Below are 25116 nucleotides of genomic sequence, written 5' to 3'. Positions count from 1 at the left end.
CCCATGTGGCACAAAATTCGATATGACCCAGAGGAGTGTAAGCAGGAAACAAGCATGTGCACTCAGGTGTCGTCAGATCACATTAATCATTTGCATTTACAATTTAAGGGGACAGATCAGATATTCCTCCGTCAATGCAACTTCCATGCAATTAGGAAGATGGTGAATGATCTAAATATATGTGTAAACTGTCTACGGCCACATGACTCGCTTTGAACCTGTGCAATGGAGGATGAGGACTCAAACCTTGGTTCCATGCCTTTTAAGCCTTTCAAATGAGGATTTCTAAATTTAACACCCCTCTGACTTGATGTGTTAGTCGGTATAATGCGGATATCAGATATGGGTCACTTTTGAAAGACAATGTCAAAGATGTTGGTCATTAAGACCTACAGTCTTACATTTCAAATAAGGAAGTGCAATTTCTCACTTCATGTTAGAGTGGACAGAAATATATCTTAAATGGTATAACTTTGCAATTGTTACTTTCCACTTGTTGCTGTGATTGACAGTTTCATGTTACTCGCGTGTCTACAAATGCGTGAAAGAAGCCTCAGGTGTTGCTAACCAAGGTGGTTGTGGGGGTGTGCTGCATGCTGCTTCTGCCATTACCAGAAAAACTAAACCTGGGAGCTGCTGAGATGATTGTAGTAGCTGCAGCCGCACTGAATTCAAACATTCAGCTGAGAAAAAAAACAGGCCACTCCATGTGTCGTGCATGTGGCTTCTGTGTGCTTTGTATGTTGTCCTTGTTTACTGCTTTCCTCCCACATGTCCACAGTGTACCCCGCCTTTTGCCCTGACAGGTGGGATTGGCACCAGCAGCCCCGCGAAGTGTTAGATGATGACTGAATGAATTAACTTAAACTAAAAGGTTGGTTTCAAAGCTTATTTCAGAGTGGACAAAGACTACTTTGACAGACTTCTTTGGTTGGAGTATCAATGCTTTGCCAACGATTGCTGCAAGAAGAAAAGAAGTGTTTTCATTTTCACATGGCCTGGATATGGCCAGAAAAAAGGCACATTGCAGTCTTGCTGTAATTTGTGCCAGCACTCAACTGGTGATTTGTAAGTAAAAAGATGTTTAAAAATTGAGGTATAAAGACTCATACTGTTTAAAATGCAATGTTCTTAAGATGTCTCAGTTACACAACAGTGGTTTAACAGCATTTTAAACAACTTTATATTTAGATGCAGTAGTTTTAATGCATATTTTACAGCTGCACAAAAAGGGAGCAACTCTGACGCAGAAATCTGTGTATGTGGGCTTTAGGATATTTTAGGCTGTGACGGTTTCACTGCCATACACAGAAACAAAAAAAGAGATTGTTTTTCTCTGTGAAGCCGCAAAGTAAAATGAAATAAAATTCCACTGTGACAGTTTCTCAAGTGTTTTTTAATGTGTACCAGGATTCTTTTTGGAACAGTGCACAGAGCTATATTAGGAGGTCTTTTGTAAGTAGCAGTTCATTATAAATGGAGCACTGTGACTGTGTGGTCCAATAATAGATTACAGAATTGTTTTTTTGCGATTTTTAATATTGTTAGAAAATGGCCTATGTTTTTAAACTAATTGGACAACCCTTGGCTCCCAGGAATCATGAAAGAGGGAAATATTACCTATAAATACAAGAGCAGTGCTGAATTGGCTTTTTCACAGACAGTAACAGCAATTTGTCTTTTTGCATGTTACAGCACTTTGGCAGTGTTAGGAGAAAAAACAGATTTAATATAAGCCACCCTCTGGGTCCCAGAAGGAACACACCCCCCTGTTAGCGCAAAACACTGAACAAACACACTCAGCATTTTGGTTTCCCTGCCACTCAAGTTTTCATTACACACTAGCAGGGGCACAATTACAGTAACTCTATGATTTTAATTTTCTCTGAATGGGCTTTTTTATACACACAGCTGCTGTTTGCTCAAGGTAGAGGATCTAATGTTCAATTCCTTAGCTTTGAGTTACCAAATCAACAGCAATGCCAGAAAATAGCTTCAGTGTAAATGACAGATTAATGACAAAACTCCTATTCTACTCCTGTTCTGCTGAAGGCCCTCTTGAGGACATAGGCACTGGAGGTATGAATCCTCCCTGACTCAAAATTAATGTACTATTCCCAGACACTCCCATAACCATGTGTTGTCAATTAATATTGCTGCATTTCCTAGCCTTTTAATTCAAATTTTCAAAAATGTACAGTGTGATACATTCATCAAACCTATCTCTTAAAAATTGCTGGTTTAGCTATTGTCCGAACACTAATTCGGTGTTACAGTCTGTCAGTAACATTTCTATATTCTGGTTTGTTAACTTGGGCTCAAACTGATTTTAAAGTGGAAGTTATATGTTTTGTGGAAAACCAACATCAAACAAACCTTGTTTCAAACCTTGTATTTTAACTGTACACTGGTGCACTGGCACATCTTACTGGTGATACAAGGTTAAAGCGCATTTATAAACTCATTTTATGTTGACACGTTATGCAAATGTTCATATCCTGAAATGTTGACATGTGTATTGCAACAGCTGGCAGGTGTTTTAGCAGTGCTGCAAACACAGTGTTCACAAAGGCTTACATTATGCGCAGTTTATCAAGCTAACAGTGATAACAAGCTATTGGTCAATTTAAACAACTGTTTGTGCACTGACTATATGCTGCACAGTAGAGTGGGTGTGTGTGTGTGTGGGTGTTTGCACACTGTGCACAACAGCTTTCTGTGTTTTCCTAATTTGTCTTTTGGTCTTAGTGGTTAGGTTCATGTAATGTCAGTGTTGTTGGTTCTCTTAACACAAAACAATTTGTCCAAAAAACCTTTTGAGATTCACTTATCCAAATACGACTGTTATTTACTAACACATTGTTTATATACGTTTATATGGCTTTGTTTCTTCCAGAACTAATTTCCTTCCTGTACACTTGTTATGCAATGTTGCTGCAACATCTAAAACGCTTGTCCACTTGGAACATTTTCTGTCACTTTCAGAGAAGCACAGACTGACTGAGTGTTGTGCGTCTTGTTAAATGCAGCATGCTTCAAATAATGTCTTTCTTGATTCCAGCACATTTGTTTCTCTTCCTTTTCCTCTTTGTCAACAGTCAAGCAGCTAAATCAGTATTAACTGTGCTTTTAAAGCAAAAGGCTGTGGAGTGGTTATCAGAAACTTCATGTGTCAAATCATTTGCATTTGCAATTTTGACACTGATAAGGAAGAGGATATACATCCACAGTCTGTTAACCCACCAGCTCTACCAAGCCACATCTATACATAAATGCAAGGGGCATCTGTCTGTCTGTCTGTCTGTCTTACTGTTAATAACATAACTGTCCAACAGGTCGCTTCAAACTTGGCATGCGGGCATGAGAGCAATTATGTACAATTTAATTGTTTTACACCTACATGTTCACTGATAATTACAACAACAACAATAATAATACTAATAATAATAATGATAATAATTATTAGTATTATTATTTATAAAACATCTTATCCATGCCCTCTGTTAACAGAAGCAAATATATGTTGATACTTAAATCCTTATACCTCTTTGAATTAGTCGAGAGTTGTTTTTAACAACATAAAAAAAGCATTGCTTTGTTGTAATGTGTCACATACAAAAGAATTAGGACCACTGCTGCAACCTTCTGCTGGTTCCTCCTTTATTTCTCCCTTTTTAAACTCCACATATATAGTGTATGAGTGATCCATAACACTGCCAGTAAAATACAAATACTAGGTATGTAAGAGAGTACTGACAAAACCTTTCACATCACTTCAATCTGTCAATGCCATCTACCCACACCTTGTTAATTTACAATAAACACTGTCACTCTCCCTGGACGTCAAGAGCACAATCACTCTTGCGTAACAAGTCAGGGCCTGCTGTCTCTGATATGTGACAACAATCGATCAGACCACATTGCCTGTCCGTTCACTACAAAAAATGACATTGCATGCCATAATTCATTGCAACCCTTTTCACTTAGACCTTCATTTCTGTCACTGCGTTTTAATGCATGTCAGCGATAATGTGAAATGTGTTGTCATGCAGACAACATATTCACCAAGGAAATTCTAAACATTAAAGCCAGCTAACCTTTATTATTCAACGATATCAGTGACCACCTACCAGTTTTTACAGTTTACGACGATAAGTGTGAGGGGAATCAACTATGAATGACTAACTAGCACAACATTATAAAGTTGTATACAAAGAAATTGATACTGACGAGGCATATGATGCAATTTATTTTAAATATTCACATCATTGTATGATAAAAACTGTCTATTGTACAGCTTTGAAGTCATTATCAATGACTATACAGCAGAAACCAAACATGTGCCTGTGAAAAGAAAAGTACACACTATTGAGAATTTATTTAAAAAAAGGAACTAACAAGGCAGAAAATGTATATAAAAATACCAAAATAAGTTAACCAATATTATATGAATGAATACTAGAGTAAAATATTGACGAATATGATTTTCAAAATTTCAAGACTTTATCATTTCAAAACCAAATGAAAAGTTGTACCACTGTATAAAACTGGGGAACGACACTTCACAAATTACAGCCCTTTTATCTACTTCCACAATTCTCATAACAGATCAGACAAAATTGTAGACAAACTTACTTTCTGTCAGTCAATATGGATTCTGATCAAACAGTTCAATATCACTGGCACCAACTGAGGAAATTACAAAAGCTATAGATCATACAAAGTATGCAGTAGGAGTATTCATAGATCTTATAAAAGTGTTAATTGTAAAATATTAATCAATAAACTAGACTGGGTTTGTTTAATTTGTTTTATAAATGATATTTGCATGGAATCAAAAATATTAAAAGTAGTACTGTTTCCAGATGGTGATGATGTTTGCAGATGACGATGAACCTCACTGTAAATCAGAAAGGTGGTTCAGTGAGTTGCCGAAAACAGGTATTGTTAGTTAGTTTCATCATATTTATATAGTTAGTTTCATCATATTTATACAGTTAGTTTCATCATATTTGAATAACTGTGCAGGGATTTGGGGCAATACTTATAAATGTACACTATCATCACTTTTCATTTAGTAAAAAAAAGAGCCATAAGGATAATTCATAATACCTTCACTGATCTGAAATTCACTGATCTGGTTCATTTTCAAGTTGCATAATTAATGTATAAAGTAATAAACAACCTGCTCTCTGGCAATATTCAGAAATATTTTTTTTAATAGAGATGGGGAATATAATTTAAGGGGGTGTTGAATTTAAAACATTTTTGCATCCACGTAAAGGTAAAATATGTGGAGTGGAACTGTGAGATACAAACGTGTGTTTTCATGAGGTACAGGGAGGAAGTAAATCTTGGATAGGGTCTCACAAAGATCATGTAGCAGTCAAACGTTTGGACACACCTTCTCATTCAATGGTTTTCCTTTATTTGTATTTCCTACATCGCACATTAATACTCTAGACACCCGAAATATGAAGGAACACATATGGAATTATGCAGTAAACAAAAAACACCATAATAATATAATATGTTTTATAATTGAATTAAAGTAGCCACCTTTTGCTTTGACATTCTCTCATTCAGCTTCATAATGTCTTCAGTATTAATCTACAATGTAGAAAATTAAAAGAATAAAGAAGACGTTGTGTGGCCTAGCTTTTGACTAGTACTGTATATCCTCTTGTTTATTCACATTTAATTATATATTATTTATATTGTGTATATGTAAACACGTGCATGTCTTTATGATGTGTGGGTATGTACAATGGAATATATAGGGAGTGCAAACAGGATGTCAACTGATGATTATCATGTACTAAACAGTGGAGAATGGGTAGGGTTAAACAAGCTTAAGTTTCTTCCTCCACCTTTTCAGACTTTTTTTTGATTTTAGTTTTTATTGTATTATGTTCACATGTTCAAAATAAAGCCGTAACATTAATGCAGCAACACCATGGCTGCAGTGTGTAATGGGGAGAAGTAAAAAATACAAAAATAAAAAAAGGACATTGTTTTTGAAGGGAGCTTCTCCATAAATCAGACTTGACTTGACAGCATTTGATATGACTGTTCTCATTACATGTCACATGGGCCACATATCAGATATATGTATTTGTATCTACAACCACTTGAAGCATTGCTATTATGAAAACCCACAGAAACACACCACAACAACACATTACCTTTGTAGTCACGTCCCTCAATGTGCATTAGTTTGTACCGTTTGATCTGTGCTGTCGTGCTTTGTTACTGTTCAAATCCTTTTAAATCACAATAAAAGTGACTTGACTTCATTGAAACAAGTTGAACATGAAGCAGTAATTATAAAAAGAGTTGCAGCTTGCTATTAATGACTGATTAACCTCTGTGGTTTCATCTGCTTTTGCCTTTCAACAAAACACTCCATTCACTGTCGACTCCAGTTTCCAAAATGGGACATTTTTGTGTATCAAGAAATTCAGTAAATGCCCAGATGCATGACAATTTTTTTTCCTTTTTCCTTTCTGTCATTAAGCCACTTAAAAAGCAACAGAAAAACATGAAAGGAAGAAGACAACTGTTTCATAGCATCAGCAGCTACGAGCTGAGAGTGTGTGGCAAAGCTGTCTATTACAATGCTCAGTGAGAAACTGATGAATCCCAGCAGGATTCAAGTCGGTCCGTAAATCAATCTCTCTCAAAATACTCATAATAGGCGCTAAAAGCAAATCATTGATAACGACTTCAAAGTGAAATGCAGCCATAAAGCTTCCCGCTGACATCACAACACAAATCACACAGATCTGCAACATAAGGACACAAATGCTGGTAAAAACAACAGCATATGGTTAGCATCACTGATGTACCTTTCATTTCCTTCAGGAACTGGGAGCACTTTGTTGATATGCTTTTCAAAAACACCACATTAAAAGATGATATGCATACTCTTTTTTTTTAATATACAGAGGTTCAGAAATGGCACTTTTGACGATTAGAGCCAGGGGTCAAACCATCAACCTATGGGTCAGTGGACAATCTGCTCTCTCCTTAGCCACAGCCAAACAAACATTAAACGCATATCTCTGTGTGTTTCTGGAGAACAGTGTATCCAGCATCTAAAAATGAGAACATACTAATGTTAACTCACCTCTATATTCAATTTCTGAAAAGGTTGAAAAAAGTTTTCATTGAGCCGTTTGCAGGAAATGCTCGGCATCTTAAACTGGACCGTGACAGGACATATAATTCATACTCACAAAGCTGTCCATGCACAACTGTCTCTGTTCTCCAGTAGTTTCTGATCTACTGTTTTGGTTTTTCCTTTAAGAGGCTAATAAATAATTCAAAAGGTGAGTGACTGAAAAGACACAACAAAGATATATAGGACAACCATAAGGTGTGGTTCAGTCACACACAAGATCATTAAATGAGAACATTTAAGAGTGTAACCTGAGACCAGGGAGAGTGCACTCTAAGATGGTAAAATGATAATGCTTCAGCACGTTTGACCTTTGTGTTTCTGCACTTCTCACACAACTGCAATTGAGTTCCAGTAGTTGACGTCACACAACCAAGGTAACGCCCTCTGGCAGGAGACGACACGTTCACCTCTATAGACATATATATAGGCTACTAATCAATGGATAAATCAGGCAATATGTCAAAAAACTCATCTCTTCACCGGTGAAGATGGATAATGGAAGCGCATTTGACCAGATTCCCAAAGATCCAGGAAAACAGTGGAGGTGAATCGCTGCTCTGAAACATGCAGAAGACGACGCAGCGATGGGAGCCTATCAAGCAACGGATTCTGTGCTTAACACTTGATAAATAATGGATTCAGTCTAACTGGCATCCAAGTCTGTACAGCAACGTTAACACAGGGAGTTGAAGATGTCAGGATACTGAAGACTGGAATAATGTTATCTCTGGTTGTTTTTCAACCTCGTATAAGGATGAGATATATTCAGTCTATCAAGTTTTGTGATATCAATCTCCACAGATTTAAAGGGTGCAGTGAACTCTGACAGGTTCAATCCAGCACGGGTCCCATTCTTAGGCTGCCATGATAGTGGTTCATCAAAACCGACTCACATCTGGACACATCTGGAATTCTATTGATGCAGGCACATGTTTCTTGTGATTTGCTGTATATCCAAGATGTGTTCATACCCTCAAAGGTAGGGGCTCCAACCAACATACAATTTAACAAAGTTTATTAAAACCACCACCCAAAGTAAGGTTTATGCCACAGCTGCCCTAAATTAACAGAATTGAAAAGATCAAAATCATGTTTCTGTTTCTGTAATGGTTAATACACCAGTGTGTTATTAAGTTATTCAACCAAAATATATTTTTAATGCTAAAATATAATTATTATTGTTGTATTTTCAAATTTACTGAGTAAAGCACATCATTATTTCTTAATTAAGATGTCAAATTGTGGTTTTACTTGCATTCCTGAACAGCAAAATGTGTTTTAGTGGTTGAATGTTATGCTTGATTAATTTCTGACTTCTCTTTGGATATCAAAAGGTGAATTTAGTTTGCCATTTGCCAAATAAATAACAATAACTTTTTTTAGTTTTAAACACATTTTTGAAAGATTTCCATTTTCTCAGTTTTTGTGCTCTAATTTACTAATTTTAACTTTGTTAAGCACTGTAAATTGAATGCATTACAGATACAATTTTGACAGTTTGTTCACATGATTAGTATCTTAAATCTGAACTGCCCTCACAAACAGCACACTTGAAAAAAATACCTTTTCGCAAACATCATTAACAACATATTGTGAGACCACGCGGCACTAAGCAGGAGCATTTCTTGCTACACCAAACCGCTCCTAACCTTTCTATATCATGTTGCGAAGTTAAATGTTATTCAGTGTCTTGCTTGAGCTCACACTTGTATGGGGTTTTCCAACATTGTGCTTCCTGTTTGGCCTGGTATGCTGCTTGACCAAGGCAGGGAACATTTTAAGAGCAGAGCCATCGCCGTCAAGTCTAATTGCATTTCCATTTGTTGCAATAAATGGTTCAATTATGACGAGAGTGCTCCTGACTGAAGTAACTTGATCCCCATTGATCACCATAGGAAACATTCAGAAACTGTAAGTGACACTTAGCGCTGCTCTCCTCCCTTGTATAATTTTGCCGTGCTTCCGTGGTGCATTCCGATGACGTCATTGTGCAGCGCATGGGCATTTGTGGTGCTGGTAAAAAAGACAAAACACTCAGCCTTGATGTGTATGGTCAAAAAGCCACGTGGAATTTAATATGACTGTTCTCATTTAATGTCACATGGGCCACATATCAGATCTATGTATTTGTATCTACAACCACTTGAAGTGACACAAATCTGATCTGAAAATTGGAATTGGTGATCTGATTTCTGTGTCTACAGAGACCTGAAAAGATTGGATATGAATGAAATGAAAAAAACAAAACAAAAAACATTTTAGCCTAGTAATCTGACCATAGCCTAAAAGCACTGGCATGTTAATTTTATTCTTTCTTAATTTATAATTCAGTTAACTCTAATCAGGTCAAAATGTTGGCATGTTAATGAAGATTATATGGTAATGAAGATCAGCAGGAAGCCTGGTATATAAAAACAAAACAAAAAAAAACCCCTACTGTGTGTAACAAACATTAAAGCAGAGATTTATCTAATGCCTCCTCGTTCGTATCTTAGTTCTTGTCCCTCTTCCAAATCAAGATGCTGTGGTGAAAGAAAAACTAATCCTTAATTGTTCATTGCAAATCCTAATTATGGCCTTCTTTATGGGTCATTTAGTTAGTTAAACTGATCAGATGCACAGTACAGCTGATATGGGCAACCTGCTGTGAAGATCACTTGATTGATGGAGTAAAGTATCTACATTTACCTCTGATTACCCTGAGCATTGTTAAGCAAGCATGAACAAATGTAATATGTAGCATTAACAGACATTCATTTAGACTGGCACGGCAGTGTGGTGGTTAAAACTATTACCTCAGATGGACAAGGTTTAAAGTTTGAACCTCTGGGCCACATTGTCTCTGTCTCCCTTGCACATTACAAAGACATGCAGCTTAAGGAGCTTGAATACTCTAAATTGCCCATGTGTGATTGCCTCTCACCTAATGTCCGCTGGGAATAGTTTCAGCCGCTGTGACCCTCAAAGAACAAGCTGTATAGCTAATGGATAATGCATAATAGACGGAGATATTCATTTAGATTTAATTGTCTGTGATATCATCTTAATGCATAAATCAACAAGAATACTTTGGGCTGATCTACTGTATTATCCTGCATCGTTTACTAAATCATTTATATCATGGTAACATATGACAATGTATGTTCACTAGAGAGTTAATGATGACTACATACTTACATGCACACATAGTACAACAACATAACTTTATGAGCACAGCACCTTTGGGACTTTTTATTGTAGTTCAGGAAGAATCATCTCATTGACTGAAACATTAGGGCCAATCCAATCTGACTAATAATTATTCATTTAAGGGCAAAAACACCACTGTCAAACTCTAGCCAATCCTTTTAACCCACTTTGTTCAAATGTTTGTGTTAAGTGGTATAACACAATCAGAGCGCTCAGTGTGTGAACTCACTACGGTTGCCAACCTTCTGATAAGAAAATAAGATCTTATGGTTAATTGGTGGTCCGATTCACTGCAAGTCCTGTGTATCATAGCAACAGAGACACAATGAGGTGTAAGGTATAATGGCGACCGGAGGACATGGCTCAGGCAAAAAATAGATTTGCTTGATAGAAAGTTTAATATATTGAAATACTATTGTAAAACAGTGCAACCACATATTTTACTCAACGTTTACTAACCTCTCCCCACTCTAGTGTGTTGTGTCATCCACTCTAGTTGTAAACCTTCCACACAATACACATCAATGTAACATTCTGGGATAGGCTGAAATGCTTTATCTGTAACAGAACAATCCTCCTGTCCTGTGAAGGACATGAAAGAGCTGAATTACAGGATACAAGTCCTACATTTGTGAACGTTTTGAAGTTTGAATGAAGCTTCTACTTTAAAGGATGTGGAACCAGTAAGTAGTAGAAAATTGGTGCCATTTGAATTGTCTTTGAAAAAAGGTTGAATATTTCAAAAATTTAATTCTGAATAGACTAAATAATGTCCTCGTTGAGCTGAATGTGTTGATGTTTGAATGAAGTTTGACGAATGAAAAAACAAAGCAAAGAAGCAACAGAACAGCTTCATACAGTGGGAAAACATATAGTGGGAGCAATCTTACATTTAAAAACACAGAAACTCTGCAGCGGAAGCGAGGCAAGTTCTCAAAGATGCTTGAAACAACAACAACAATAAAAAAGTGCTTTACAAATAAAGCATACATTAAATACATATTAACAAATAAAAAAAAACGAAATTTGCACTGCTTTAAAATGTGGTGGAAATCATTAATTACACTTGATTTGATGACTGATAACACATTTCAATAGCTATTTCTGCAAAGCTTCCATGCTTTTAGAGCATAAATCCATCCCTTGCACAGCCTACATGGCTTATAAATCCAATCATCCCTGCATTTTGGCAGGTTACTTCTCTGAGATTTGTGCTCTCACTAAATTAATATCATTAAGTCATTGTTCGGTTCTTCATTTCAAGCACCTGATCATGTTAACAAAACTGCTTCTTCAAAATTGGCCTCAAATTAACTTCAACATCTGGCGAAAATCAGTTTTCCCTCTGAAGTGGTGAGTAATATAGCATGGCAATTTTCAGTGTCTCTTCAGCATCATTTTTCATGATCTTGTGATGTAATTAAATAGCCTGCCTGCAGTTCAGAAAACATAAAAGCATTCACCGCAACTGGTGAGCCATTATAAAGCATGATGAGCCTGCTGTGTGAAAAACCTTTTACACTGAAAGTATAACCACACAATCTGCTGTGAACATCTGGAAAATACAGTGTTGTGTGGGGTTCTTTTATTGATTTTATTTTATTATGTTAAGTTTATGAAATATCTTTGTTTCTAAAAATCTTTTATGCCTCATTATTAGGAGTTTTTGGCATGTCATTAAGGTGCCAGATGTCAAGTAAATCCCCTTAAAAGTTTCCCCACTGAAAAAAATGCAGCCAAAATAATCAAAAACTATGTATTTGCATAGCAAGTGAGAAAGGAGCTTGCCAAGTTTATTAACTTCTATGAAACCAATCAGAATAGTCTAAATCAATTATGGGGCAAGCAGTTCTTGATAGCATTTAATACATCTTAGTAATGGTCTGCAGAAGTTTCGTATTGATGTTTTTCAGGTTTCAGAGCTAAGACAAAAACTAACAATGGAATCATTCGACTTTAAATGACTAAACATGTCTGAAGAGAGGTGCCGCCAAAGTGGCAACTGTACGTTACTTTTAATGAGCCCATGTCAAAGCGAAAGGGAGATAATGTGATGCGACATAATGTCAGAACAGTTACAACGATATTTGCCAGCAGAACGTTCTTTTCTTTTCTCCTTTTCTTCTTACACGCTGTCTAAGGTGTCAGCGGTAAATGTCAGACTTTGTTGTCAGTCCCTCCGAATCAAAGAGAAAAAAACTTCTCCTCAAACGAACTATTTTGTTCTGATGTTTCAGCGGTCGTGCCACAAGAAATTGACTGTAGAGAGACTGTTCCTCAGCCAACACACAGCACAATAGTGTGATCACAATCCAGATCAAACACACAAGCCGGTGACACAGTCCTGTCGGCATATGTGTCCACGTTTGAGTGAACGCAACAAGACCCACCACCCCACTTGTCTCTAGGCGTTGACAGAATATACTTTAATCAAAAAAAAAAAAATGCTGGGATGAAATGTAAGTCTATAAGAGTGGGTGTCTGATCTGATAAAACATTCTTCCCTCATGGTGACATACAGCAGTTTTGTGTGAAAAGAAACACTGAGATTAAAGGAGTTTGAATCTTTTACAGTATGTCACCTTGTGTGGCCTTAAATGATACTTCAATGACTCACCTCTTGCTGCAGATCCTTGATGATTTTGGTTTTTTTCTCCATCTCCACTTTGAGAAACTTAATCTGAAGACAGAAAAACAAAGACACTAAATCAACAGCAGCGCTGCGTAATTGTCTATTCAGTGAACATAGCTGATGAAGGTTATGGACGTTGCGTGTAATCGTTTAAGCAATGTATGGGAATTGTGACAATTAACAAAAGACAGGGCTGTTATCTGATCCACTGCCCTTCACTGGTAAAGGGCACGACTCTAGTGGTATGAAAACACCAACACAAAACACAGAACACCACTGATCAATCTTAAAAAAACACAAATATGTACTGTACATATATATATATATATGTATATATATATATATACATATATATATATACAGTGTATGGCAGTTTAGTATTGACCAAACATTACTTGTACAGGAGTAAAATGTGTAAAAAAACAAAAAACATGTTTCCATAAGAAAATATCATGCATCATAAACTGACAGAGGAAAGAAGTGATTGGTTGAATCTTACTGCTCTAAGGCAGGGGCGTCAAACATACGGCCCAGGGGCCAGAACCGGCCGCCCAGAGGGTCCAATCGGCCCACAGGATGAATTTGTTAAAATTTCACACTAATCTAAACGTAATGTCAAATGCTCCAGATACCCGTGACTAAATGTTTGTGCCTTTATAGATCCAGTGTGCTGTGTAAATAGTAAATCTAGGCATGATATTGTTGAAATTGCACTTATATTTCTCAAGTTCATGTGAGAGGTTCATGTTTTGTAAAATTATCCTTCAGTAAATGTAAAACAAAGGAGAAAAAACAAAGGGGTTCTTGTTGTTCATAGGTTATTATGCTATTATTTCACTATTTTTACTGGTCCGGCCCCCTTGAGATCAAATTGTGCTGTATGTGGCCCCTGAACAAAAATGAGTTTGACACCCCTGCTCTACGGGGTTCATACACATAGTCACAATTTCCCCCACATTCTAGCTAGTGCACCCGGGGGAACTGTAAACTAGATGGCACCAGTTGACTCACATCCTGAGACAGGGCATGATAACAAAAAAAGGTCACTGCTGCAAAATATCATGAAAAATATAAAATAATAAATATATCCACACACACACACACACACACACATAGTGGAAAAAGAAAATACATGCTAGCAGAATTTAGTTGGGAATTTAGATGGATCCATGCATGAACAAGTAATGAATGCTTGTAATTATACCACAGTAATCACTTAACACTGCTTTAGTAGCAAAACCAATGTTTTTGCATTTATTGCCTTTAATTTATTGTCTTTAATTTAAACAGTATGGCCAATGTTGGCAGGTTTAAATGCAGGCAGTATATTGAGGCCCCTACCATCATAAAGTGACAGTGGCACAGGGGCTCATTGCAGTAGTGAAATTTTAAAGCGTAGTTTTCATTTTCAGTTTGCCACCAATCAAAGCTTAAATACTTTTTTAACCTTTGTCACATGTTGTATTTCTCTTGGGTCTTACAAAGTTAGTTTAGTGGAATGGCTGTCCAGAAATGTTTTATGTGAGGCTCTCTCATGCACTTTGTGTAGGAGTAAATGTTTCATTCATTCCTTCATGGAAGCAGGAAGCAGCACATAACTGATGTCGCCTGATTCAATAGCCCATATGCTTATCATGTCGGAGTGATTTCTTTGTCGCAGCCCTGTCATTATGAATTTTAAACACCCATCGCAGATGTCAAACTGCTGCCATCTATATATTTCTGAAACAAAGAACACTCATAGGTTGAGTATTTGTCTGTTCTTTCTTTTGTTGTTTCTTAAACGCCGCTTGTCCTTGAGAGAGGTCATCAAGATAGTCCAGGGAACAGAGACAGAAACGAGGAAAAGATTCATGGGGCTTGTGACCTAATACCTACTATACACCCCAGGGAACAGAGAGCTAAGCTTCGCCAGTGGACTCACATCCCTTAGCATGGCATGATAACATCAAGGTTCATGTTTCAGTCACAGTCACTGCCGCGGGGAATGATTAAAAAAAAAAAAAAAAAGGGAAGGAAGGATGGAAAAGAAAAATAACCCATCTTGGTAAAGCATCTGTTTTTCTATTTCATAGTTCCCATTAATAATTAAAAAAAATACAACATACTGACTTACTGTTGACAAATCATTTATCAAACAACACAAATGTCTACCATTCTACACCAGTGGAAAGGGAACTTGACTTGTAACCAGAAGGTCGCCGGTTCAAATCCCCACCCGGCCAAAAAGGGCTGGGGTACCCCTGAGCAAGGTACCCAACCCCCCAATGCTCCCCGGGCGCCACTCAGTGTGGCAGCCCACTGCTCCTAATTCTAGGATGGGTCAAAATGCAGAGGAATACTTTCCCTAAGGGGATTAATAAAAAAAAACTAACTAACATTCCAATTTCTGCTACTAAGGTGAGGCTGTGGAAGACACCGTTGGCAGATTTCCACCGGCTCGACTCGCCTCGCCTCGCCTCGTCATGGCACAGCACGGTTTAGGTTGCAACTCCACTACAACAAAAAGTACCTATTTAACATGGGCGGAGTCATCACTCCACGGCGGCATGAAAAACATACACAAACCAGTGACTAGTGACTTTACACCAGACTCCTGGTAGTTGTTAGAGATTAACCCACATTTTTAGGATTGTTAAGTAGTTTTAACTGATCTTCGGCTTGATTTCTGTGCACACGTTTGGCGGGTCCTGCGACCTATACACAGGTGCGACATTTTTCACATGTTTGGTATTTTCACATTGGGCGCTGTAGGCTTGTGTACCTTGTAGTCTGATTTTGTAAAATAATTTCCCAAATAAAATGCGACTTATAGTCCGGTGTGACCTATGTATGTTCTTTTCTTCTTCATTATGCATTTTTTGGCTGGTGCGACCTTTACTCCGGAGCGAGGTATACCCCGGAAAATATGGTCTCCCTCCTACTCCACAGACTACAGTGGCAGGGTCTGTGATGCCGCTGTCACTAAATACACTACTCCACTTTAACAGACTCCTCTGTTAAATATAGAGATTTCACTGATAGTTGTTGGGGATTAACCCACGTTATTAGGATTGTTAAGTAGTTTTAACTGATCTACAGTTCGGTGCTGTTCGGCTTGATTTGTGTGTCCGGACATCTCTTCCTGTGACAGCACTCAGTGGCCAGTCAGTGGCAGCATCGCATAGTACCTACTCAGCAGGTACTAAGAACAGTACCTCGTACCAGGTACTATGCTAGTGGAAACGCTACTTAAACCGCGCCGTGCCGAGCCGGTGGAAATGCGCCACATGCTAACACAGAGTACAACTACTTCACATCATGCTTCCCTTCAAAATCAGAAGATGTCCAGCAGAGCCATCAGCTCAGAATTGGCAGAAACCTGTGGGACCCAGGTACATCCATCTACTGTCCGGATCTGGCCAGAAGTGGTCTTCATGGAAAAATTGTGGCCAGAAAGCCACACCTCCAACGTGGAAACAAGGCCAAGCGACTAAACTATGCATGCAAATACAAGAACTGTGGTGCAGAAAAATGGCAGCAGGCACTGAATGTGAAATATTTGACTGTAGCAGAAGGCACTTTGTTCAATGAAGAGCTAGAGAGTGGTAGAATAGAGTGACAGTGAAGCATGGTGGAGGTTCCTTGTTCCAGTATAGGGCTGCAATTTCTGCAAATGGAGTTTGGGATTTGGTCAGGATGAATGGTGCCCTTAATGCTGAGGAAATACAAGGAGATACTTATGCAATATCATCAAGGAGGCGTCTGATTGGCACCAGATTAATTCTGTAGCAGGAAGAGATGTTTGGAACAGCCTGTGGAGTTCCTTCAAAAACTGTGATCAAGTGTACCAAGAAGTGATGCTCTTTTGAATGCAAAGGTGTTTTTTTTGCTGTTAGCTCACTAAGCATTTTTTAAAGTGATTTAAAAAAAACAAAAAAACAATTAGAATTTATATTTGTGAAAGCATTACAACTTTATAGCATTTGTTTCACACCTGCCTACATTTTTTATACTGTACTGTAATGATGGCAAGGAATTATTCTCAACATTTTAATGGGAAACATCAAATGTAAAACGAGTCCAAGTCCGGAAAATGAAAAAAAAAAGTTGCACAAACATAAAAAGCATCCTCACACCTTAATACCACAATGCAAAGTTAATACAGTAACATACAGATTGTTTAGATTATCTTGTCCTTGAATGAAGTACATGTTTCTGCTTCTTTCATCCACTTATCCGTGATGAATACTTTCATTTTCTCAAGTCTTGTTCTCTGACTAAATTGCATGTGGACATGGATTCTAAAGCAGACACAGCATTTCAGGACTCTGTTGGAAGTGTGTGGCATTTGCATGATGCACAGGTGTTCTTTTTAATCTTGAATTTCAGCAGTTGTAAATTCTGTTTAATAGATCATAAAAATGTCAAACTCAAACCATGAAAGCCAGCGACTGGGATTTATTATTGGTCTGACAAAAATGAGAAGAATGTCACTTTTAGTGTTTAACTCACAGGGAGCAGATGACGTGATTGTTGATCGTAATATATAATATATAATAATATGCCACAGTGCACATTAAACCTCACAACAGAGCAGAAGAAGCCGAGACCAGCTTTTCATTAGCATATAGTGAAAATCCCAGAAGCGCTGCAGATCTTTTTTTTGCATTTTCATTAGTGCCCATGAGGCTTTACTATTGATATGTGGTCACGTGTGAGCATTTGTGCTAATACCATTATTCTGCTAGTCTTTTTTAGCAAATTACTGTGACAGAGCATTATCTGCATGAACTGTTATTTCCAATGTTTGTTAAAAACAAAAGGTTTAGTTTGTATAAATTACATATATATATATATATATATATATATATATATATATATATATCTGCACAACCCTCTTAGATAATCAGGATTTATTTTGATTTTATGGCTGTAGTATTGCCAAAAAATGTTTAATGAGTGAGTGCTTCTGCCCCTTTCTGCTCCTTTTTCCAAGATAACTTTCACTTTCAATATCTGCCAGTTATTCAACCGTTTGGGAATACAGTACTGAGAGGCTGACGACACAGACGTGTGACGAGCTGGTGAATCTTGTCGGTGATTGAGCGGTCAAAGCCCTCGGGACTACCGTAATGACAAGTATATGGGTGAAAAGCTCTATTTCCCTACTTTCCTTTATCCATCCACCGGCCTTCAACCGCTTTGTCCTCCACATGAGGGTCATGCGGGGTGCTGTGCCAATCTCCACTGACATGGGTGAAAGGCGGGGTCACACCCTGAACAGATCGCCGTGGCCATAACGGTCACAAACGGTCTAGGAGTTACGGTACTGAGTTTCAAGTACGCATGCAGAAGAAGGGTTAAGCTCCTTTTCTTAATTTAATATGAAATAAAAATGTATATCTTTGAGTTTTGGACAATTAATCAAACCAAAACAGAAATATCACAACATAGCTTTGGGTATTTCCCACCATTTTCTTAGGTTCAACAGAACATTTGATTAAGTGAATCAAATTGGCCAGAAAGCTTAAAAAGCTAACTAGTTACAGAGTGAAAGCTTTAATGGGTAGAAGTGATGGATATATTTTATGCTTTAAAGCATGGACTGTAGATGGAAAGATGAACATGTAGGTGAATGGATTCATAATAATAGTGCATGTTCTGGTTATGATGCCTCTGTCAGATCATTTTATTTTTGATGTGAGGGTTGGGTGGAATCAACGCTTAGTCTTTGTATTACAGAGAGTTTCAATTAAGTGGTGTGGCAGCAAGGCGAGAGAGGTAGCTGCTGTGTAATGAGTGGATCACTGGGGGCCCTGTGTGACAGGTGACGGGGCTGGTTAGAAGAGACCAGATGCTGATGGTCAGGTCAGCTCTGTCTTACCGTGGCCTGCTGCTTCTCCGCTCTCTCATTTGCCTCATCCAGCTGCTTCTGTAAGGCTGCCTGGAGGGACTTCATCTCCTCTCTGTCAAGTGAGAGGGAAGTGAGAAACAGTCTGTTAGCACATCCTCCACACATGATTCTGAGAGCCCTCCACTGCTGTGCCACAATGGCTTTCTTAAATATGTCCAAAGCCATTTTACAAAGATGCCAAAATGACTAAAGCAAATTACAGAATGTTGCCTTCAGTTAACCTCTGTTGAAAAAAGGGGGAAAACAATCATAGAAATTATACCTATATATATATATATATATGTATACATATATACATAAGTGTGTTTGTGTAATTCCTTTGGATTAGACATATGAGCATTAGGTTATTTTTATGTTGAGTGCAAACAAGCTGTGTGAATAAATTGCATTAAATATGCTTGAGAGAAACAGTTCATTTAGACATACAGATAAAAACAGATATGCCATGTTGCCAAGTTTCACAAATTCAAGAATCAAGAAGCATTGATTTTATTTATGAAAACCTCTTTGACAGAAATGATTGGCTTCACTGTTCCATAATGAATGAATGCAACAATGATTATGATGGCATTTTATTAACCACACAATTAGTGACTGAACAAGGAGGCATTTGTTAAACATTTGTCAGCTGACTGACAAAAGTGCTGTAAATTGCTTTTTATTAAACTGTTCAAGCGTCAACACTTTTCACACATTTCACAACGTACTCATCCTTTTTTTTGTTACCCCCAATTGCTAGGAAGAGTTTTTCATTTTGATGTGGAACAAGTAATGTTATTACATCAATCAAGACAAGTAGCACATAAAAAGGAAAGGGCTTCTTGACTCTCGGTCAACACGGAGAGGTTGAATAAATAATACACATTGCGTTTTATTAATAATGCAACATTTGAAACACTCAACACTGATTGTAAGTAAACTGTATGACGACTGGTGCTGCATTCTGTATCTGTTAAACATTCATGTTAATTGCATAAGGATGCAGTGTGTATTTGGTGCTATTTGATGTTCCTGAAAACACATAACAGTGCGATAGCAGTGAAACTTGCAGTAATGAAGTCACAAGACAGCCCGGTCAATTGAGAACAGTCTGATTACCATTTATCAAGCATGGCTGAATGTTCTGAAGAATATGACATGACTGTCATATCATTTGCACATCAGTGTTATGTCATTTTGCACATCACGTTCCATATTTGCACATTGTTGGTCATATTTGCACATCATTATTTATATTGTCTGTTACATGTTCATGTTTATCTTTATTGTCTTGTTACATTTTTACCCCCTTGCCAGATTCGTATTATTATTATTATTATGTTTAGTTATTGGCTGCTACCGCGACCTCAGTCACCAATTTTGTTTACTTCACATGTAAGTGTAGACTGGAATGACAATAAATCTCATTGAATCCTTTGACTGTAGCTGATCAGTGGTACAGTCAAGGTAGTAAAAGAAAAGAAAAAAACAAATTGCTACTCTTATACATTTCTTTTAAATGCTAGTGCTTGGCAACATTCAGCCTGGCCAACCTTTTCCTTACAGTGATCAGCCAACCACTGCTGTTTTGGCATTTCATTTATATTCCCATCCTCTGCTTCCATGACTTGGAAACATTTTGTACAAACAAGATCATAACTGCCCAGACTGTCAAAAAAGGGGACAGTGTGTATGAGATTGACATACCTTGTAGGCACAGAACAGTGAGCATATGACAAGTGAGCACAGATAAATTGACAGTATGTTAAATCACAGCTGAATTCATTTTTTTTTTCCATATTGAAACTTTGAAGTTGCACAGTTTTTCACACTCTCTGCCTGCTGTGCTGGAAAACATGTTGGTTGCATTATATGGTTTGTTGGAAACTTATTTTCAGACGGCAATCAAATCACTGTTAAGAGTTGTCAGAAATAAACAAATGGCAATGAATCACCTGTCTGTGTCAGCCATGATGGAGGCAGCTGGTAATCAGACTTGGCAGATGTGGAACTGCAGAGGGGGATTAATAACACTTTGAGAAGGAGTGGGGCTCACAAATGCTAGGTAGGCATACTGAGCCAAAGTGCTGCTTTATGGTTTTAAGCTTGATGACATGTTAGACCTGCCGTGGACTAGAGATACACTATTGATTGGCAATCCAGATACTGCTCACAGGAGGGTGGACTTCATTCAGGCTGACATTTCAGGGAGCACAGAGGCCACAAATGACTACGAATCATCAACAGTCTCATTACACACAGCATTAATCGGGCAATCGTAACTGGTAAAGCACTTTGGGAAAACACTTTTCCAGTTCGCTTGCAGAAAGAAAAAGTGATTTGCAAATGCTTAATGTGATTTTTCACAAAACAGAGGCAGGCACAGGGTTTCTGACCAGAGTGTGCTTTGTGTTTGTCTGCTTCTGTGTGCCATGTATAAACTAACTGGGCAACATCTTAGAACAACCAGCATCAATTATGTCAAATGAGCATTTAGTTAAATGTGATGGAAACCTATTTTGTCTATCAGCTCCTGACTGTGAGTGCCCAAAAGAACATTGTATTTCCTGTTAAAAGCAGAGGTTTCTCATTACTGAAAAATGTTGTTCTCTCTCTCTCTCTTGGAAGGTTGAAGTGATCATCCATAATCCAGATTAAGTGAAGATAAAGTAACTTGATGTAAGTCTTATCGACATATCCTTCAGCATATTTACAATTTCATCTTTGGCAATGGGTTTTTGTATGATTGTGTTTTTAACAAAATGCACCTTGGGGGCTGTAGGTTAAATGTCTGTGATTCTGTGATTTTACCTTTGATATTTTATAAAAGAGACAAATGTTTTCGATCAAAGGTGGCTCATATTTTGAACCTCTGATTGAACAACTTTCATGGAGTTATTCAAAAAAGATCACATATAATAATAGGGTGCTGATGTCAAACCTATATATATTAGATATTCAGAAAAGACAACATGGCTTCACCTACATTTTGATGACATTTGGTGAGTAGCATAACTCATATTTAAGTCATGTCTTACTTTACCTCTGTTTGTGACTCAGCTCCAGGATCCTCTGCATGTCCGTCTTGGCCACCGACTCATCTTTTCTCAGTGACTGAAAGAGGACAGGAAACACATAGTTTTGCATATTACATGACAGACTGCAAAAGGAGAATTTATCTTTTTAGGACAATAGATATTAAAGTGTTAGTAGTGATACAATTGTCTAGAATGTTTCAAAATATCCCCAGGGTTGGAGGTTGCAAGTTGAAGACAGAGTCTTAGGCCGAGGTCACACTGGATGTTTGTGCATTGTGTGACTGCGGCTTCACTAATCTGCTGACTTGTGCACCTCTGTTCTTTCCACAATGAGCTGCACTTCCACTGCAAAGCTGCTGCTATGTTTTGTAACATTTTTAACCATAGACTGTATATACAAATGAACGTAGCCTACCGGTTTGAACAGTGAAGCCTAGGAAGTAGGGTGGAAGTAGCAGTTGGCCACCAGGGGGTGACTCCTCTAGACTACAAAGCAAAGCATATACAAGTGAAGCCTAGTGTGATTGGCAGCTGGTAAAATCTCGAGGCTTCGCAAGGGACTTCATTTTACAGAACGGAATATTCTATGCACGTTTTATATACAGTCTCTGGTTTAAACTCCCCAGTGTGTGCATCTGTCATTCTTGCAAATAGTTCACAATGAATGTCATGTTGAAAAAAATCAAAAAAAATCTAATGGATTCAGGAAAACCAAAATGGCTTATGGCCAGGAGTGCTTTTACGTTGAAACTGGTTCAGGACGTGGCTCGTGTCAAAAACAGGCAAGGTCCGTTCCTAAACAGAGCTGCATGACTCACTTGCATAAAACACATCCGACACGTGTGTCTCATGTGGGCAGTGTGGCTGCGCTAATCTAATAACAAATGAGACATCCCATGACACCAGATGTGCTGCTTGTGCATCCAGTTTGGCATTTAGGACACATTTAGGACACATTTAGGACAGAATAAATGTAGAATAACAAAAAGGTAGCACATCATCATGCAGCAGAGAAATGTTGTTGATGCCCAAATAACTTATTTAATTGAAAACATTGTGGTGATTTTCTCCTAAAACTCTTAACGAGGATACAGTAAGGCGCACAGATTGGGTTCCACTGGCACCTGCCTGATGGGTAATTATGTCTCTGATTGCCCTACAAGTCCTCCAAGATATTTTTATTTTTATCTGTTATGAGCTGAGCACAAATTTCCTGACAGAAAATGTGGACTCAAAGGGGGAAAGATAGCTTCTCTTTAAACTGTGCTTGAAGCTGATATCCATGCCAGTTAACAGCACATTTCCATAAAGCCCGTTTCCCCCTGTCACCTGGAGATATTTCTTCTCCTCCTCCCCAGCCTCTGTTTCCACTTCATGCACATTTATGTTAAAGAGGAGAAAGAATGGGAGTCAAGAGCGTGCTTTGTTTGTGCATTAAATTCACATAAGCTATTGCTTAAATAAAACTCTGCAGTTACAACAATATACAGAATTGTATACCATTAGCAGAAATATACCAGTGCTTCCATTGTCTCTTTAATTATGTCCCCATAAATTCATTATTTTGTATTATCTGTTAAAGAGCAAGTTCAATGGCCTCTATTCTTCACACCTCTTGCCAGCATTGTTCACAAAAAGGCTGATAAAAGGTCAGATCACAAAGTTTTAAAAGCCCTGTTTTGTCACTTGAAAACAGGCTTACAGTCACAAAGGGTTTACACATTGGTTGCACTTCCAGTTTAATGTGAATATGCCAGAATACGCAGTTTTTCCAGAAAATGCCATCGATGTCACAGAATGAAAGGTTTCAGTGTTTTCAAACAGTTGTTAAATGCTAATAAATCATGTGATCATTGTCCTTTAGAGCAGTCGTATTATAGGTTATAACGTTTACACTCATATCAGTCATTTTGCTGCTAAATGTATCACAGTTGTACTGTGCTGTATCTGTTTTAATTATGTGATTATAGTGTAGTGTCGAGGGGGATAGTGGTTGAAGAACGTCAGTATAAAAAATATGCCAACTATATTTATTAACTAAAATAAAAAAAAAACCTCAGGAGATGTTGAGTACAGATTTTTCTGTTTTTATTTTCCAATGCGTGAATTACTGTGTACATCAAAGAAAATGTAATATTTCACACCAAAAGAGGCCGAGTGTTACAGATAATCAAGTAAATGTCCCTGTGATGATATGTTTAAATAATAAATATGGGCCTAATCTATGAAATATACATCGGTCACTGTCCTTCACATACCGTATATTAACCACTGTGCTATTATTACATCGTTGCCTTCATAAAAATGTTTTCAAGGAACTGTTGTTACAAAAATACTGATGAATCCTCACAGGTTAAATTATAATAAAGATTTATTTATTTTTTTGTTATGGTGCGTGGGTGCGTGTAATAATAACAACAAATAAATAAATAAATGTGATCCAAACAGTTGCCAGTGGCCACAGTCAGATGCAAGATTTCACCCACGAGACACTGACCAGAATTAATTCCCCATCACACAAAGTTCAATTATTAGGGTTGCTGACCTGCACCTACAGGGCAACTCATTATAACCATGAACACTGGCTCCATCAAATCTTCCCAGAAATACTAAATGTTCTCTCTTGTTCCCTTTTAAAAGTTGATGATTTTTATGTAGATGATATTTCCTCCCTGAAGAACAGATTTGTTCCACAGCACAATATTCGGAATCTTAAGCAACCTCGACCCTGGCCTTTGTGCTGATGCAGGGCCCAGGGCAACAACAGATGCCAACGTCACTCGCCTGCGGTGAAGAGACATCAAAGCGTGTTGCGGGGCATGATGGTAGCTGGAGTACATGAGCTGTTTCCAGACACATGGAACACCTCTCACACACAAATGCACAAAAACCGCATGTCATCATTGTGTTTGATTATTGGATTTTTGACCATATTATATTTGCTCGAAAAGAGTCTCTATGACGGGGACATGTTTCGCAAGATCATTGTTATGCACACTACTGCAATGGAAAAATACTAAATGATTAAAAAATGTGGAAGTATAATTGAGTTTCTGTTCATGTTGTGTCATTGCCAAAAAGCATAATGAAGCTGACCTGACTTGTGTCTTGTGGGAAGGGATGTGTGTCTGGCACTGAGATAATTGTGTTGTGTGAAATGCTCAGAATTCTAATATATCCAGAACAAAAAAAACATACA

General features: G+C 37.8%; 1 protein-coding gene across 1 annotated transcript in view; it reads right to left on the bottom strand.

Annotated features, from left to right (window-relative positions):
• luzp2 (leucine zipper protein 2) overlaps nucleotides 1-25116 on the bottom strand; it is a 123421-nt gene that overhangs the window by 39367 nt on the left and 58938 nt on the right. Inside the window, exons 3-5 of the mRNA XM_044030981.1 lie at nucleotides 21923-21993; nucleotides 18871-18952; nucleotides 12990-13052 (exon numbers count right to left, since the gene is read on the bottom strand). Coding sequence (XP_043886916.1) covers nucleotides 12990-13052; nucleotides 18871-18952; nucleotides 21923-21993 — 216 coding nt within the window. The remainder of the gene's footprint in view (nucleotides 1-12989; nucleotides 13053-18870; nucleotides 18953-21922; nucleotides 21994-25116) is intronic.

Source organism: Solea senegalensis, linkage group LG7 (genome assembly GCF_019176455.1).
Source record: "Solea senegalensis isolate Sse05_10M linkage group LG7, IFAPA_SoseM_1, whole genome shotgun sequence".
NCBI classification, from domain to species: Eukaryota; Metazoa; Chordata; class Actinopteri; order Pleuronectiformes; family Soleidae; genus Solea; species Solea senegalensis.
This window is presented reverse-complemented; position numbering and strand designations above follow the sequence as displayed.